The 20117-nt window shown below is 43.0% G+C and overlaps 1 protein-coding gene across 2 annotated transcripts in view; it reads right to left on the bottom strand.

Moving 5' to 3' along the window:
* The window catches only part of KIAA0586 (KIAA0586 ortholog), a 414056-nt gene that overhangs the window by 9635 nt on the left and 384304 nt on the right, over positions 1-20117 (bottom strand). For both annotated transcript variants that reach the window (XM_078784140.1, XM_068129752.2), the window contains 5 exons: positions 17183-17259; positions 14417-14551; positions 7084-7285; positions 3747-3871; positions 1186-1249 (listed from right to left, as the gene is read on the bottom strand). In XM_078784140.1, coding sequence (XP_078640266.1) covers positions 1186-1249; positions 3747-3871; positions 7084-7285; positions 14417-14551; positions 17183-17259 — 603 coding nt within the window. The remainder of the gene's footprint in view (positions 1-1185; positions 1250-3746; positions 3872-7083; positions 7286-14416; positions 14552-17182; positions 17260-20117) is intronic.

Raw genomic sequence — 20117 nt, 5'->3', positions numbered from 1 at the left:
TACCAGAAGTAATGAACAGTAATGAATATTATGAACCACAAACACATATGATTAGCTTTTTAAACAGTCGCTAATGCTGTTTATAACACTAAATGAAGAAATTTGGAGGAATCCCGACATGCTTGAGGTACGTTTTACTTACAGAACTGAGCGAAGATCTACTGTACTCTCGGTACCCCATAACTGTTGGGTTAATAACATGACCCTTCCTGGCGCTAACGTGGCGTTTTTCGTCGTGAAATTTTGAAACTCGCTTCTTTTGTTTTACACGAAACTGAAAGGGAGGAAGCTCGGGGTGTGCTCATTTACCAAGCAGCTAGCTAGCGCTTGCCAAGCCAGCCGTTCCTTAACGGTTTTGAATGGAGTGCTTGCTCGAATGCTTAAACCACTTGGTGATCTCTCCACAAGAAACTTGGTAAATGAACACACACCCAATGTTCTTGAGACCAGACCATAGATCGACTGTAATCTATATACCCCAAAGAGGAATGACCCTTCTTGCCGCTCCCGTAGTTAGCGGGTGTACTAGTTTAAAAAACAAGAGTTGAAACCGCAGTACAGGATGGAGCCAAGGGAAGAAAACATGTTAGATATTCATATGTTGGAAAAGTCTCACTCTGGTGCACATATTTGTCGTTTTAACACCGCAATGGAGTTCCACGTTATCCACAAATGTCAAATTAAAGAGAGTAACTACCTGGAATTGTCAAAGAGTCATGAGGAAAAGGAACTAGCTAATCCTTCACAAAGAAAAGCACAAACAGTGGTTTCTGTTCCTCTGACTGACAGATAATGTCGATAAGGTACAACAGAACCACCTTTAGAGGCCATTTCCCCCCGCAGGGTGGGGGTTGGCCTTTTTTGGGCACCGTGGTGCCCTTCTTGAAGTAATGTTTTACGGCCGGATGCCCTTCCTGCCGCCAACCCTGTTAGTCCCTCTTGCGACACACAGCGAAGTTACCACTGAACTGGTACTCAATTTGCCGACCTCAGAAGGATGACAGGCTGAGTCAACCCCCCTGGCGTTAATTCAGTGATCGACCAGGATTCAAACCCAGGATCCTAGGATCCCAAGCCAGCACACTAACCGCTAAGCCAACACCAGGCTTACAATGTACAATAAAAGCACAAATTTGTAACTTCGGTTATGTAGGGCACATGTTGTTCAGCAGATCCACAACTGACCAGAAATCGCGTTGCTGCCTCGTTGCTGGTGAATTTCGATCACTCTTGTGTTGAGAGAAGAAACCTTTGGAGTAAGGGTGGGACAGACATAAAGGTACAGAGATAAGGGCACAAAAATGACATGGGTACTGCCATGCCATCAGAAACAACCTGTCATCATTTATTACCGTCATTCAACAAACGCTGGATTTTCCTGATATTCACACTTAATTGTGAACTTCTATGTGAACAACTCACCACGAGGAGGCTTTTTACAAAACATACAATTGTTCCAAAAATCACAATGTACTTGTCAATGTGCTGACGTAATCCATGCTGAGAACACTGCCTTGAGGAACTCCAGCCTGGACAGGAAGGGGAGATGAGAGAATTCCATTCAGGGCCACATGTTGACTACAACAGGAGAGGAAGTCCGCTTGCCATGTGTGGAGGTTTCCATGGATACCATAGGAGGAGAGTTTGGTGAGCAGAGCGGGGTGCCAGACCGTATCGAAGGCACGTGATATGTCAAGGGAGACAGCTCTAATTTCCTGTTTGGCATTGAGGACCTCCATCCATTGTTGAGACAGCAGAAGCAGCATGTCCAGAGTAGAATGACCTGGTCTGAATCCAAATTGATGATCGGAGATCAAGCCATTGGAGAAGGGGAAAGATTTGATATCCGAAGCAATGATGGATTCCATGGCCTTGCTGATTATTGGGAGAAGGCTGATTGGTTTGTAGTTGCAAGGATCTGTTTTTGTACCTTTTTTGTGTGAAGCGGGAACATTGGCTGATTTACAAGCAGACGGCAGATGACCTTGAGCAAAAGAGAGGGTGACGAGAACAGAGAGAGGGTGTGAAAGAGTGTCAGAGCAGGATTTTAGGACCCGCGATGCCCTCTAGTCCAGTTGCAGAATCATAGTCGAGGTTTGACAGAAACTTCTCCACCTTCTCATATATTTCACTGGAAGCACAATTAACAATCTCGTTCTCGTTCTTCTCAGATACATCACTTAATTAGTCCGATGATCAAACTCTTGAGAGAGTTACAAACACTTTACATAGAGAGAGAATTCACGCCCCCTCCAGCTCCCAACACCCCTGCGGGTTTCTCACTCTCCAATCTGAAAAAAGAGAATCCGCGAATGTCACGGGTGGAAACACTTACATCATTTCCTCATTCATTTAAACTCAATATCTCTATATTCCCATTCCAAACAGCATAATTCCAATCACAAACTAGAACAGCACTCAGTAGAGCGCATACCTCCGCCAGGTGAACAATTTACGTTTTCTATCCCAGAGTATACCAGAAAATCACAATACAGAATCACATTTAATCAAAATCATCGATCCACAACTTTTTGAGATATCCTGCTGTATGTCGTTTTTGGTCCTATCTCCCAATGGTGAAGAATCACTTAAAAAATTATACTTGCCAGATCCGAATCCGGATCTTCACCAAAACCTAACCTTTTCCTCCTTGTCACATACGCTACCTCTCTGCCAAATTTCGTCCGAATCCGTCCACAACCTTTTGAGATATTTTGTTCACAAACAAACAGACAAACGGACAGACAGGGGTGAAAACATATCCTCCATCCACCTTTGGTGGTGGAGTTAATGAATACTATAGTATTATTAATGTGTACCCTGTGGCGCCACCTTGTGGTGATGGCATGGCAGAGGGTATTTCAATTTCCTTTTCACCCCTCAGCCCAAATTGGGCGAAGGGGTATTGTCGCACGGGCGTCGTCCGGGCGTCCGTCAACTTTTGGTTTCCGTCAATTTCAAGGAGAACGGCTTGTCCGATTAAATCCATTTTTGCAGTGTGTGTTGGGGTTGAGTAGAGGAAGGTTCCTTTCGAAAATGGGCGCGCTGCGATTTTCAATATGGCCGCCACGGCAGCCATCCAGGCGTCCGTCAACTTTTGGTTTCCGTCAATTTCGAGCAGAACGGCTTGTCCGATTAAATCCATTTTAGCAGTGTGTGTTGGGGTTGAGTAGAGGAAGGTTCCTTTCGAAAATGGGCGCGCTGCGATTTTCGATATGGCCGCCACGGCAGCCACCCGGGCGTCCGACAACTTTTGGTTTCCGTCAATTTCAAGGAGAACGGCTTGTCCGATTAAATCCATTTTTGCAGTGTGTGTTGGGGTTGAGTAGAGGAAGGTTCCTTTCGAAAATGGGCGCGCTGCGATTTTCAATATGGCCGCCACGGCAGCCATCTTGAAATTGGTTTGCACCATGCATGGGTTGAGGGGTTACGCCCGCTTTGCGGTGCTATTTTTTTTCCTGGGAAACGCTGAGGTTTATTTTTTACATTTTTACCTGGGAAAGCACTCTTGAACGGGTAGATTTGTCCTCCTCCCCTCCTTCCCCCTGCCCCTCTCTCTTCCTTTCCCTCTCTCCCTCCTACTCTTCCCTCCATCTCCCATTCCCCATTCCCCTCAGTCTCTTCTTCCCCCCTCCCCCCCTCTCCCCCGGGCAATGCCGGGTACTTCAGCAAGTCATTAATATGTACACAAAAATTTAAGATATGTGCACCACTGACCAATCCAAGTGAAATGAACCAAACTGTACCTGCTTGCCACGGAGAGACGAGTTGACTTGGAAGTTGCTCTCATTTGTTCCATCTTTTTGCGGCGATTGAGAGCTCTTTTGCTTCAATCCAACCGGTTTCCGTTGGTGTCTTTTCCCCAATGGCTCTGCCAGGGTGGCGTGGGGGGCATCCATTGTTGAACCCAAACATTCTTTATGGGATCCGCACATTCATTACTTCCGAAACCAATTAAAATAATTTTTGATCAGTTTATGACTCCATTGCTTGTCAAGCACAGTGTTTGACCTGAAAATTACCCAATTTCTAACACCAGATATAAAGCATTTTAAAACTACACAAAACTACTGCATGGGGACAGATCACCCTCTTAGGAACAGCATATATCAATTATATGAGTGGGTGCAATTTATTATTTACATTGATGTTACAATGGTTTTTACAACGATTTTATCATAAATGAATACAAACACGTTTTGTGGAGAAACTAAGCCATAAATGGTAAAAATGAATAAAGTCAGTGGAGTGTGCAGGTATCATTAAGGAAATCAATGAATAATGAACAATGACTAACAGAAAAAAAATTCCAAGGCTTGACAAAGGTTAAGATATGTGCATTGTTGAGCCAAAAAATTACAGAACGAGTACGCCACTCAGTAGAGTGCATACTCCCGCCGTGGGTCAAGTTGGAGCCCTGTCTTCCAATGGTAAAAAATCCTTCAAAAAATTCCTGGATCCGGAATAATATCCTGAGCTTCACCAAAAACTAATCAATTCTTCCTTATCCCAAGCGCAATCATCACACCAACTTTCATCCAAATCCGTTCTGAACTTTTCCAGATATCTTGTTCACAAACAGACGAACATACGAACACACATACGCGCGCACACACACACACACACACACACACACACACACACACGGACACGATCGAATGCATTACTCCCTGGCGGGAGTAATTAACGACTCATGCTAGGAGATATAAGATTTATGTACAGTACACAATGATTAATTTTTTACGTATTAGGCCTGGCTCACAGTCGCGTTCCAATTCATCCCAAAGGTGATTGATGGGGTTGAGGTCAGGGCTCTGTGCAAGCCAGTCAAGTTCTTCCACACCAATATCGACAAACCATTTCTGTACGGGCTTCACTTTGTGCATAGGGGCTTTGTCATGCTGAAACAGGAAAGGGCCTTCCCCAAACTGTTGCCACAAAGTTGGAATCACACAATCGTCGAGAATGTCATTGTATGCTGCAGTGTTAAGATTTCCCTTCACTGGAACTAAGGGGCTGAGCCTGAACCATGAAAAACAGCCCCAGACCATTATTCCTCCGCCAACAAACTTTACAGTTGGCACTATGCATTCGGACAGGTAGCGATCTCCTGGCATCCGCCAAACCCAGATTCGTCCGTCCGACTGCCAGATGGTGAAGTGTGTTTCATCAATCCAGATAACGCGTTTCCACTGCTCCAGAGTCCAATGGTGGCGAGCTTTACACCACTCCAGCCGACGCTTGGCATTGCGCATGGTGATCTTAGGCTTGTGTGCGGCTGCTCGGCCATGGAAACCCATTTCATGAAGCTCCCGACAAACAGTTGTTGTGCTGACGTTGCTTCCAGAGGCAGTTTGGAACTCGGTAGTGAGTGTTGCAACCGAGGACAGACAATTCTTACGCACTATGCGTTTCAGCACTCGATGGTCCCATTCTGTGAGCTTGTGTGGCCTACCACTTTCCGGCTGAGCTGCTGTTACTCCTAGACGTTTCCACTTCACAATAACAGCACTTACAGTTGACTCGGGCAGCTCTAGCAGGGCATAAATTTGACGAACTGACTTGTTTGAAAGGTGGCATCCTATGACGGTGCCACGTTGAAAGTCACTGAGCTCTTCAGTACGGCCCATTCCACTGCCAATGTTTGTCTATGGAGATTGCATGACTGTGCGCTTGATTATATATACCTGTAAGCAATGGGTGTGGCTGAAAGAGCCGAATCCACTAATTAGAAGGGGTGTGCACATACTTTTGGTCATGTAGTGTATACACATATGTATATTGTATATATGTATATATATATATATATATATATATATATATATATATATATATATATATATATATATATATATATATATATATATATATATGTGTGTGTGTGTATGTACGGTGCCTATAAAAAGTCTAGACCCTCTTTCAAATTTTTCACATTTTGTTCCCTTATGCTTATAGCCTGGAATTAAATAATTGCATTCAATCAGACTTTTTCCACCTTTATTTACACATTGTAACCCACAACTTCCAAGTGAATAATAAATACTACAAATTTCAGAAGATTAATTAAAAATACATGACTGGAATATCACGGTTGGATAAGTGTCCATCCCACAGTAGGGATGGTGTTTTTTGTTTAACTAATCCGTTGTTACCCGGTGCACACGAAGCGAAAAGCGGATTTAAGCGATCGGTTGTGTACGTACGTACATGCATGTATGCATTTTTTTAAATTTATTTTTTCATCAAGCGTTTATCCGATTAACATGAAATTTTGCACCACAGGAGCGCCTCCGCCTGCAGATTTTTCTTTGATAATTATGACATCATCAGTCACATGGTACAGACACCATCCTGGAAAAGCGTTGCACCTCTATATCTCCAAAACTGCTTAACAGAAAAAATTGAAACGTGGTTCATTACCAAGTACCCCCTAACTGGAATAAGATATATTAATGATGATGTCATCGGTGCCTTCATTATGACGTCATAATTTGACAAGTACAACGCTTGATCTAATCAGTATGAAATTTTTATTTTCTCTGCAACCGCTAGTCCGATGGACACGAAAATTTCACCATAAGAGCGCCTCCTCATGTAGAATTTTTATGATAATTATGACGTCATAGGTCATGTGGTGCAGGCGCAATCTTGAAAAAAAACAAAAAACGTTGCTCCTCTATATTTACGAAACCGCTCCATGGAAAAAATTGAAACATGGTGCATTGTCAAATACTCTCCATGGGGAATAAGTGTTGTTTAGGTGCCTTAATTATTACGTCATAATTCGACAAGTACAACACTTAGTCCGATCAGTTTGATATTTGAGTGTGGTCTATACAACAATTATATTGGAGAATGTAAATTTACGATGTCATCAGTCACGTGCTTTGACAGCCACATTGGATCAAATTTTAAAAAACCCCTTAAAAAACAGAAGAGTTGGCTCGCACCAAATTTGACTGGACGGGGCAAGCATTCCATGAATACCATCTAGTTAATATAGTAAACGGTGCATCTGATTTTAATAAGCTTTGCTATGTGAGTAAATAAAAAGGCATGTGAAACCACAAGGCCAGTACTCACCGTTATCCTGGACCTTTTGTAGGTATGGTCTCGTGGTGTCAGTCATTGAAAGAAGATGGCAAGAAGGAAGAGCAGAAAGAGGTGGAGGAGTCTCAAACGGGGAGCATCCTGTTATAACAGCCTCAGCTGCTGGGATAAGACGCAGCCGCTCACCCTGACTCAGTTCACCTTCGCTGAGCATCGTTCCATCTCCTTGGGAACTCTGTATCCGAGAATGGCATGGATATAGAAAGAGGAGTGGATAAACACAGGTGAGAGTTTTATTCCAGACTAGCAGAAGTACCCGGCATTCCCGGGTGGGGGAGGGGAGGGGGAGGGGAGGGGGAGGGGGAGGGGAGGGGGAGGGGAAGGGAGGGAGAGGGGAGGGGAGGGGGGAGGGGAGGGGAGGGGAAAGGGGAGGGGGGAAGGGGAGAGGGTAGGGTGGAGGGGGAAGGGAGGGGGAAGGGTAGGGGGAGGGGGAGGGGGGAAGGGAGGGGGAAGGGTAGGGGGAGGGGGAGGGGGGAAAGGGAGGGGGAGCGGGAGGGAGGGGGAGGAGGGAAGGGGAGGGGAGGGATATAGATGGTTACTGACAATTATTGATCACATCCACAAATGATGTAATCCACACAATTTATGTACTTTACATAACGTTAATAGGAATACATGGCCGTGTAGATGGGAAATACAGTTTGTTTGAAATAAATCACAAATATCAGATGAAAGTGAAAAAAAACCTAAGTGGTGTGAATGGCAATGTTCCTCGCTGAAATGTGAAAAAACTGAATTACGTGCGAACGCATAACTGTGAGATTATGGCGGCAAAGTTGGAACATCACGTGATCGCTCTGAGCGAATCAGCGCGCTGCTCTGCGACCAGCTCAGATGCCGTGTATTATATTCCTCGCTGAAATGCGCTGAGGTAAAAATATGGTAAAAAAATATTATGAATTTTTTTTTTTTAGGTCGGCCATGTTCTTCCCAGGCTCAATGGCCATGTCTATGCCAAATATGAAGCACGTGAGCCTCTCCGTTTAGGAGTCTATCGGTAACATTACACACACACACAAACTGTGTTTTATAAATATAGATATCAGTAGTACACAGTACCCCACACAGTACCCCACTCTTCACACATACAGTGCATTCAGAAAGTATTCAGACCCCTTCACTTTTTTCACATTTTGTTATGTTGCAGCCTTATTCTGATATAGTTTAAATTGATTTTTTCCCTCATCAATCTACACTCAATATCCCATAATGACAAAGACAAAACAGGCTTTTAGAAAGTATTGCAAATTTATTAAAAAGAAAAAACTGAAATATCACATTGACACAAGTATTCAGACCCTTTGCTATGACACTTGAAATTTAGCTCAGGTGCCTCCCATTTCTCTTGATCATCTTTGAGATGTTTCTACACCTTGATTGGAGTCCACCTGTGGTAAATTCAATTGATTGGACGTGATTTGGAAAGGCACACACCTGTCTATCTATATAAGGTCTCACAGCTGACAATGCATACCAGAGCAAAAATCAAGCCATGAGGTCGAAGGAACTGCCTGCAGAGCTCAGACAGGATTGTGTCGAGGCGCAGATCTGGGGAAGCCTACAAAAAAAAATTCTGCTGCATTGAAGGTTCCCAAGAACACAATGGCGTCCATAATTCTTAAATGGAAGAAGTTTGGAACAACCAGGACTCTTCCTAGAGCTGGCCGCCCGGCCAAACTGAGCAATCGGGGGAGAAGGGCCTTGGTAAGAGAGGTGACCAAGAACCCGATGGTCACTCTGGCTGAGCTCCAGAGATCCTGTGTGGAGATGGGAGAAACTTCCAGAAGGACAACCATCACGGCAACACTCCACCGATCTGGGCTTTATGGCAGAGTGGTCAGACGGAAGCCTCTCCTCAGTGAAAGAAACATGAAAGCCCGCTTGGAGTTTGCAAAAAAGCACCTAAAGGAATCTCAGACTGTGAGAAACAAGATTCTGTGGTCTGGTGAAACCAAGATTGAACTGTTTGGCTTCCGTCAGTCAATGATAGAAAATACCATGTCATAAGCTTTCAATAAATGTTTGGTTTCATTTTCTTGAGGTTTCTGTTTCTTTGTAAATAAACGTTTAGGAAGGATGAAAGTGACTGGTTGAGAAGAGTGATGGAAATGAATGTAGAAGGAAGTAGAAGACGGGGAAGACCGAGAAAGACTTGGCTAAAGATGGTGGAAGAAGAAATGCGGGCAAGGGGGTTAACAAGGGGAGATGCAGAAAATAGGGCAAAATGGAGAAGATTGTCATGGGGACCGCAAGGCTAACCCCCGCTCTGGCAGGGAAAATGGCCTTAAAATGCCTGTTATTGTTGTTGTTGTTGTTGTAAATAAATGTTTAAAGTTGTATCACTCGTTTTGAAACACCCTGTAATTACGTACCATATGCAGGCATTTTACTTGGACACCGATTTTCGTTTGACTTCACTTAATATGCGAATTACATGTCCATGCTCATGTGAAATACAGTTTGACAAGTCGGGCGAAAACCAAAAGTAAAAAAAAAATAATTAAAGACCGCTATTTTTACTCCCACCAGGGAGTAATGCATTCGATCGTGTCCGTCCGTGTGTGTGTTCATGTGTTTGTGAACAAGATATCTGGAAAAGTTCTGAACGGATTTGGATGAAAGTTGGTGGGATGATTGCCCTTGGGATAAGGAAGAATTTATTAGTTTTTCGTGAAGCTCAGGATATTATTCCGGATCCAGGAATTTTTTAAAGGATTTTTTTACCATTGGAAGATAGGGCTCAGCAGCGGCCACCCACGGCGGGAGTATGCGCTCCCAATGAGTGGCGTTCTCATCTTTCCTCTGCATTATGAGAATGCACCTTCTTTGGGCGGTGTATATTAGACTGCAGCCGTGATTACTTCAAACAAAACATGCATTACTTCGTTTCCTCTGCATGAGTTGCAATCAAAATGTACCTTTGTTTCCTCAAAATGTTTCCTCAAAATGACCTTTATTTAATGATAAAAGATACGTTGTTCAGTCTTGAAATGTACACCAGAGGCCCATGATGCCAAATAGCTTTGTGGAGCAAAAAAAAAAAAATGGTGGCGATTTTTGGCCTACAGGAGGAAAAGGCGGGGCCTAGCTAATGGGCGGTGCTTGTGGCACAGACAAGAACTCACCTTTATATGCAAGATGTAGATGGTGTCCAAGTTGGAGATAATTAACCCTGTTTTATAACTTGTGTAGTCTCTTCACGCCGTGCCTGTGGGTGTGTCCGCTTGTTCTTGGAAAGGGTTACAACATTTACTATCTTACAATAATTCACCAAATGTCCGTCCGTCTGTCCGTCCGTCTGTCTATAGGGCCTTCCATTCCCAGGTACAGCAAAAACGGCTGAACTGATCGCAACGAAATTTTGGGTGGGTAATCCTGGGACCCCTGGAGTAAAATAGGCTATATTGTTTTTTCCAATTTCAGCTTTGCTCTCCAGCATTTTCAGGTTTGGACTCCCGCATAACGTTATTTTCCCGGTTACCGCAAAAACGGCTGCACCGATCGCACGATACACCTCCATGCCCGTGGGATTCCCACGGGTGACCCCACTAGTACCGGTATACCAAAATAACCAATATTATATACAGTCATGTGAAAAAGTAAGTACCCCATGTAACCCCATGTTACCCCATGTAAAAGTAAAAGTAAACCCCATGTAAAAGTAAGGACCCCATGTAAAGTTTTGACTTTTTCAACATATTTCCACATACAGCTATTTGATCTTCATTTCAACAATATTGATAGATAACGGTGATATAATATAACAAATATCATGAAACATTTACATTTTGTAGTCCACTGTATAATTTAAATAAACATAAATGCAAATTTCGCATGTGGAAAAAGTAAGTACACCCCTACATTTATCACTACTTCAAATACCTAAAATTAGAATCAGGTGCACCAGCTCAGGTGCAAATAATTAGAACATCATCAGAGAAGATCTTGGAGGAACCTGTCTTATTTAAACCTCAGACATTTAGTTTGGTTTGCTCTTTGTTTTTGAAGTGTGCGGCATCACCAATTCCTAGATCAAAAGAGCTCTCTGAGGCCTTCAGAAAGAAGGTTATATATGCCTACGAGTCTGGGAAGGGATTTAAAAAGATCTCCAAACAATTTAAAATCAATCATTCGACTGTCCGGAAGATCATCTACAAGTGGAGAAGATTCCAAACAACTGTCAACTTGTTCAGGCCAGGCCGCCCCAGCAAGTTCAGCCCGAGAGCAAACCGCAAGGTGCCTGAAGAAGTCTCTAAGAACCCCCAGAATGTCATCACGGGACTTACAGGTAGCTCTTGCCACTGTTGATGTCAAAGTGCACGAGTCTACCATTAGAAAGAGGCTGCACAAATTTGATCTACATTGGAGGTGTGCCAGGAGGAAACCTTTGCTGTCCAGAAAGAACATCAGGGCAAGACTAAAGTTTGCCAATGAACACCTCGGCAAAGACCAGCACTTCTGGAACAATGTGCTCTGGACAGATGAGTCAAAGGTAGAGCTATTTGGCCACAGTACCAGAAGACATGTTTGGCGAAAACCAAAGACAGCATTTGACCACAAGAACCTGATACCAACTGTAAAGCATGGTGGTGGAAATATTATGGTTTGGGGCAGCTTTGCTGCATCAGGGCCTGGGCAGCTCACCATCATAGAATCCACTATGAATTCTTCATTGTACCAGAGGGTGCTTGAGGATAATGTGAGGCCATCTGTCGGAAAGTTGAAGCTCAACCGAAGGTGGACCTTGGAACATGACAATGACCCTAAACATACCAGTAAATCCACCAAGGAATGGCTGAAAAGAAAGAAATGGAGGGTTCTGGAATGGCCAAGTCAAAGCCCGGATCTAAATCCCATCGAGATGTTGTGGGGGGATTTGAAACGAGCTGTGCATGCAAGAAACCCCTCAAACATCGCACAGCTGAAAGAATTCTGCATGGAGGAGTGGGCAAAAATTTCTCCCAGTCGATGTCAGAGACTGGTAGACAGTTATAAGAAACACCTACTTGAGATTGTTTCTGCCAAAGGGGCAATACCACCTATTAGAGCCAAGGGTGTACTTACTTTTTCCACAGGCGAAATTTAAATTTATGTTTATTTAAATTATACAATGGACTACAAAATGTAAATGTTTCATGATATTTGTTGTATTATATCACCTTTATTTATCAATATTGTTGAAATGAAGATCAAATAGCTGTATGTTGAAATATGTTGAAAAAGTCAAAACTTTACATGGGGTGTACTTACTTTTTCACGTGACTGTATATGGATGAGGGAATTTATTGAGTGAATAACAGCCTTACACGTTCTTGAAGGAACACGAAGAGCTATTGCGACAGTGCTGTGTGCCAGTGTTTTGGTAGTGAATGAGTCCGCATAGGTTTACAGATCTACTGTAATCTAGAGTATATGACCTGGTGAGGCTCTGCATTGTTAATAGCTCTGCCTTGTTTTATTCTTGTTAAACAACCCCAACCAGCCGCCAATTGCAGATTTTGGTAATATTTCCTTGTATCCTTTGAAATATATTGGTGAGGTTCTGCTTTCTCACTCCAGTTGCTCTATTGATGGCACAATGTTGGCATTCATAAACTTCCAGGTACTCTTCATTCGGTCATCTCATCTCGAAACTCGAAGACGTTAACTTATAAAATGGGTCATGATGTCCGGATGTCTGCCCGTCCTTCCATAAGTCCGTCCGTCCATCTATCTGGTCGTCCGTTAACCTTTTGCTATTTTTGCTACTCCTCCCTTATCAACCGGCTGATTGTTCTGAAACTTGGCACATGAATACAAGACAGTAGCCCACACAATCATTCTGGCTTCGAATTTTCGATTTCGGATCAGGGGGTTCCCTGGGAGAATGAGGAGCCGGGGGGGGGAGGGGGGAGGGATGTGTTACCACCTGAAACTTGGGATCCCTACTTGACCCATATTTACCAACCGATTGGTCTGAAAGCCAAAATAATGACTCGATGGTCCGCAGGATCGCTCAGTGTTTAGATGTTTCCATTTCGGATCAGGGGGATTTCCAAGGGGGTTTCCCCAAATCTCAGCCTTAAGATGTAAAAGTGAGCCTACTCACAGCTATTTTTATTTAATTTCCCGATATAATATGATATGAGTTCCCTTACAAGGAGCTTTGACACAGGAGGAGGCCATTACACCCATCAAAGCCTCCACCATTATTACCAACATACTTGGACATTGGTTCATTGCAGTTAACGTGACAATGATTTTACTTTCTCCATTACACCCAAACATTAACTTTCCGGCACAGAGTTAGAGAATATAGGAACAGAAATTTACATGATACAAGTTACCCCAATTTGGCCTACTCATAAAAATATACCCCAGGATATTTTTGGTCCATATGACTGCAGACAAGAAAAAAGGTTTGCCTCCCCTCAGTATGGTGTGCACTCCAATGGAAGCCCTATTGGGACCATACCAGAATGGCGGCATATGATCAGATATGATCCCTTGAGGGATCTCATGTAGAGCCAGACAGCATGAAGGCAAATATGCTGCAAAATAATATGGCTGACTTGTCACTCCTTTCTTTCAGTCCCATGGAAATGCTGAACATGTGGGAAACACATATCCTTCCTTTTTTCTTCCCTGTTCTTCCAGGGCAATGATGATAACTCCTCATGTGGAGGTGGAAGACTTGAATCCATCACAATTTTTTTCCTTTTTGTATACAAGATCGAGGCTCGTGTAAGAGCTAACAATAATCACAAAAAGACAAACTGACACATAAAACATAAGATAAAGGGAGCGGGAGACAAGACGGGGAGAGGGAAGCACACAAATACAACATTTGAGAGCAGGGACATCGGGAGATCTGTGGGAGGGAGAGGTATAAAACACATGGACACTGCTAGGACTTCCAGGACAGAAGTCGGTATTTCAAAAAAGTGGATCTGGGATGAATTAACGGGGGTAGAAAAGATCAAGGTCTTACTTCCTTGTACTTCCAGACTGCCATTCATCTCACTATATTACTGATGTTCCGCAAACTTTCATATTGCGCAATTGTTATCAGAGTGATAAAATAACACGATAAAACTTCACACATGCTCGTAAAGCTCATTGATTATTTGTCTACAGGCCTACTTACATTTTATTTGTTTCATCGCAATTGATAGCCTGTCCACATCAAGTACGAGAAGGCTCGACTCACTGTGTGGTATATGGGCGGCAACGATTCCAGAAGCTGAAGAAATACCAAGCAAATGCCCACACACACACAAACACAAACACGCACACACACACATTTTTTTAAGGACAAAGGTCTCACCTGCAGCCAACCACAGGTGGCTTGCTGATGAACAACTGAATCGTTCCTTTTTGACATTAGAATCCGAACAGGGTCTCGCAATCCTCTGCTGGACCTCTGGTACACAACCTGCCCATCACTAGGTGGATCATAATCCTGGAGAAAAAGAAACCGGTAAAAAGGGCATCATCGACATGGATAATATGAGAAACATCTACATTGTCTTCATCAGTCAAACCTGAGCTACTCGCTGCTCGTAAGTACAAGGACATACCAGGAACTTGCACAGAGGAGGAGGCTATTTCACCCATAAGGCCTGCATTCAATCAACAACATTTTTTTATATATACAAAGTCTAAGGCTCATAACAGAGCTGCCACTCAAACACACACACATGGACATACTGACGAGACGAACACTTAACACAGCCACTGAGCTTGGGGGAAGTGACGTCACTTCCTGAAATACTCTGGGTATCAGGTCACAACAATGGCACCGCCTTTCTCACGGTACTCAGCAGGGCATTCCCTCAGTACGAATTTCCTCCTCCCCATGGATGCAATCCAATGGGAATTGCCTGTGCTCTATCCTTTTAAAAGCTGAGCGTCAAGCAAGAAAGCAGCACAGGTCATTTTTAAAGACTTTGGTATGACTCGGCCGGGGTTTGCACCGCCAACCTCCCAGACTCGGAGCGGACGCTCTAACCATGACAACACCGAGTCTGGTACATTAATGAAATCCATCGTCTGGGAAGGGAGGGGATGAGTAGGGACGAGAACAGTGGGGAAGGCACAGGGACATCACTAGGGTGTGTCTTGCGTGGGTAGGGGGTGGGGGGGGGGGATGGCAGGAGGGGGAGTTACCTTTTGCTTTGGGGTGAAGGGAGGGTAAACACCATGTTTGACTTTTATAAGAAACAAATATGGATTGATTCATTGATTCATAGTCCTCATGCACAATTCCATTGTGGAGTAAATATGATTTTTTTTTCTCAGATTATAGCCCCACATTGAATTTGAGAGTATACGCAGGGTAGGGTTACCATACAGTGCATTCAGAAAGTATTCAGACCCCTTCACTTTTTTCACATTTTGTTATGTTGCAGCCTTATGCTGAAATCGTTTAAATTCATTTTTCCCTCATCAATCTATACTCAATACCCCATAATGACAAAGAGAAAACAGGATTTTAGAAAGTTTTGCAAATTTATTAAAAAGAAAAAACTGAAATATCCCATTGACATAAGTATTCATACCCTTTGCTATGACACTTGAAATTTAGCTCAGGTGCCTCCCATTTCTCTTGATCATCTTTGAGATGTTTCTACACCTTAATTGGAGTCCACCTGTAGTAAATTCAATTGATTGGACATGATTTGGAAAGGCACACACCTGTCTATATAAGGTCTCACAGCTGACGATGCATATCAGAGCAAAAACCAAGCCATGACGTCGAAGGAACTGCCTGCAGAGCTCAGAGACAGGATTGTGTCGATGCACAGATCTGGGGAAACTTACAAATTTTTTTTGCTGCATTGAAGGTTCCCAGGAGCACAGTGGCCTCCATAATTCTTAAATGGAAGAAGTTTGGAACAACCAGGACTCTTCCTAGAGCTGGCCGCCCGGCAAAACTGATCAATCGGGGGAGAAGGGCCTTGGTAAGAGAGGTGACCAAGAACCCGATGGTCACTCTGGCTGAGCTCCAGAGATCCTGTGTGGAGATGGGAGAAACTTCCAGAAGGACAACCATCACGGCAACACTCCACCGATCTGGGCTTTATGGCAGAGTGGCCAGACGGAAGCCTCTCCTCAGTGAAAGACACATGAAAGCCCGCTTGTAGTTTGCAAAAAAGCACCTAAAGGAATCTCAGACTGTGAGAAACAAGATTCTGTGGTCTGGTGAAACCAAGATTGAACTGTTTGGCTTTCCATGGAATACCACGAAGAGAACCTGCACACAACTCCTTCAATGAGCGTGTGCGGGATAACGTGGCACATTCAAAAGTGCATTCTGGGACCTCACAATGTGGAAACAGGTTTTGTGTAGCGATGCGAGCAGGTCCATGGGTATTTTTTACTTTCAAATAAGGTGCATACATTGGACCGATCGACGCACTGTGGAATGGATTGGAATGCCAGCCATGGGCTCGTCGCAATTGGCATGGAGAATTATAGGATACTAGCAACGGTACACGCCCTAGGGGCGGGGCTTCAATTGGGAGGCCCAAATGAAAAGGCAAAATATCAGAAATTGAAGGCTTTTTGTTATTTTAAACGATTTATATAAACATCCGTTGAATCATATCACACGCAAATCATCAAAATCTAAACAGTATTTGTAGAATTTCAATAAAAGCCACATCACTGTTCATATCGGTAAATATTATTCCATCGCGTTTGGAAAAACTGGAAAATTGGAAAATTGGGAAAAAAATATAGCCTATTTTACTCCAGGGGGTCCCAGGATTACCCACCCAAAATTTCGTTGCGATCGGTTCAGCTGTTTTTGCGGTACCTGGGAACAGACGGACAGACATTTGGTGAATTATAGTAAGATTCGATGCCTTGAATGAAGAATCCCACCGACACCCAGTCAGAAACAATAGTCGTTCAAAGATCCACACTTGTTATGTTTACTGGTTACATTGCATTCGATGCATTGCCTGATATAACAGGTAGCAATCCTCGTGTCCATCCACGTTCACAAATGGTATGTCCATGATTAACTGACCCCAGATGTGCATGATTATTATTTATTTTCTATTCAGAAGGCAATGCCATAACTCACCATATCTTGTGTATCATGGAGTGTACTGCACAAGCTCTCTGCTCCCGTCACCATGGAAATTCCTGCCTCTGTCAAAACTACAATCCAGGGAAGTACCAACAGCGAAGTTAGTTGCTTTGTTTTCGAACAACAGACAAACAACAACAATAAAAACATTCCATTCCGAAGCAGATGATGTGCTACACCCTCAGCAGGATGGCTGACACTGTTTCAAAATCCCGATCATAGTTGTGACATTTTCCACATTATGAGAAAATTCAACCTTAGTCTCGTATTGCAAATGATGATGGCAACCAAAAGAATAATAATATATATGAAATGGTCAACCGTATTTTGCTTCCCTGGTAAACTGAAAAACATATCAAATATGACGTTAGCCGATTGAAAAATTCCAACGTAAAGAAGCAAATACTTTGTAACTGGAAAGACACTTTTCGACGTCACGACGTCGACTGCTATGCCTCTGCCCACATTGTTACATCATTATACATACCTGTACCAAGTTTGATTTAAATCCACTAGCAACGGTACCCACCCTATGGGTGGGGCTTCAATTGGGAGGCCCAAATGAAAAGGTAAAATATCAGAAATTGAAGGCTTTTTTAAATTTTAAACGATTCATATAAACATCCGTTAAATCATATCACACGCAAATCATCAAAATCTAAACAATATCTTACTATAATTCACCAAATGCCCCAGTGATCGATACACTATGATCGTGGTGATCGTGATCGTGAATCGTGATCGATAATCGTGTTCACAATCGCTATGTCGTATGTACTCCCGATGCGTGTTTCCTTCAGTTGAAATGGGTTAGAATTCTCTCAAGCAGGGATTCAACCCGTGTCCTTATAAAAGGTCTTTGTCCGAGGTCACCGAGTCCGATCGGTGCAGCCGTGCAGCGATCGGTGCAGCCGTTTGTGCAGCACCCGCGAAAACAACATCGTCACAATGAGAACATCGTCACAATGAACGTTATGCGAACGCGAATGTTATGCGGGAGTTCAAACCTGAGAATGCTGGAGACCAAAGCTGAAATTTGAAAAACGAAATAGCCTAGTTTACTCCTGGAGGAGCTCCCAGGATTATCCACCCAAAATATCGTTGCGATCGGTTCAGCCGATTTTGCGGTACCTTTGAACGGACAGACAGACAGACAGATGGACGGACATTTGGTGAATTATAGTAAGATTCAGCTGTATTCAAGCATCACATTTTTACCTGACAGGACCTCTGACCTCATAAAAATCACCTCACTCCTCACCTTTGATGCCAGAATATAATCAGTTCATCTTTTCATCATAATATATACTTATATAAAGTATGGTCAAAATCCCATTGCCGATTCACAACTTGGTGCGGCAACGTAATTTTTACTTAACATGACCTCTGATCTTTGACCTCTTGACCCCAAAATGTAATCAGTTCCTGTTTACATCATTATACATACCTGTACCAAGTTTTGATTTACATCCATTCAGCTGTTCTCAAGTTATCACATGACTTCTCACCTGATATGACTTCTCACCTTTGACCTCTTGACTCCAAAATCTAATCAGTTCATTTTTGTATCATATATACTTATACCAAGTTTGTTCAAAATCCCATTACAGATTCACAAGTTGGTGCGGCAAAGTAATTTTTACTTAACATGACCTCTGACCTTTGACCTCCTGACCGCAAAATCTAATCAGTTCATTTTTTCATCATTATACATACCTGTACCAAGTTTGACTAAGATTCCTTCAGCCGTTCTTAAGTTATCACGGTAATGAAATAATTGTAACTTAAAATGACCTCTGATCTTTGACCTCTTGACCCCAAAATCGAATCAGTTTATCTTTACATCATTAAACATACCTGTACCAGGTTTGAATTGGATACCTTCAGCCATTCTCAAGTTATAAATCTATTACAGACTTTGACCTTTGACCTCTTGACCTCAAAATCTAATCAGGTCATATTTGCGTCATAATACATACTTGTACCAACTTTGATCAGAATCCCATCACTGGTTCACAAGTTATCGCTGTAACAGTATTTTTACCGAACATGACTTCAAACCTTTGGCCTTTGACCTCGTGACCCCAAAATCTAATCAGATCATATTTACCTCATTATACCTACCTACCCCAAGTTTGACTAAGATCCCTTCAGCCATTCTCAAGTTATCATAGTTCGAAAACCTAGCACGGACGGACGGACGGACGGACGGACAGACAACCCGAAAACATAACGCTGGAGATTTAGTCGGCGGAGCCATAAAAATGATAATGCAGTGAATGAGCAAGTACATGCAAGGTACAGGTATGTTCTAACAATGAAGGTGTATGTGCTGGAGGTTACAGCACTGGACGTCATGAGAAGTAATGCTTTATGTGGTAAATACCGGAGTACAGATTGAAAACCAATCTAGTGAATTGAAATCACAGGTTTGAGCAAAGCGAGCGTATTCCCGCTAGTTGGTTTTCAGCCATGGTGTACTTCCCGACGTTCCCGTTGCTGTTATATTTTAAAACAGGCCTGGTTTAAGAATAATTAATTGCTGGATAGTTTCATTCTTAGGAATAAATCAATTATCTCTCTGACTCTCTGGAAAATCCTTTTTATCTCTTTGCTGATGACCCCACTCTTTGCCATGACCTCCCTCATCCTTCAGACAGCCAGGCAGCAACCTCTTCCCTCTCCTCTGACCTTGGCACAACCTCTTCCCTCTCCTCTGACCTGGACAAAATCACAATCTGGTCAAACACTTGGAATATGTCTTTCAATCCTGAGAAATCAAACACACTCACTCTTTCTCCAAAAGGATCGTACCACAAACCCTCCCATCTACGTTATCAATAACCCTCTCAAAGAAGTTCATTCACTCAAACTTTTGGGTGTCACTCTCAGCCATGATCTCTCTTGGGCCACATTTCAAAGTTGGCCT

This window comes from Myxine glutinosa, chromosome 9 (assembly GCF_964187855.1).
Source record: "Myxine glutinosa chromosome 9, kmMyxGlut1.1, whole genome shotgun sequence".
Classification (NCBI taxonomy): Eukaryota; Metazoa; Chordata; class Myxini; order Myxiniformes; family Myxinidae; genus Myxine; species Myxine glutinosa.
Note: the sequence above shows the minus strand (reverse complement) of the source record. Positions and strands in the feature narration are given on the sequence as shown.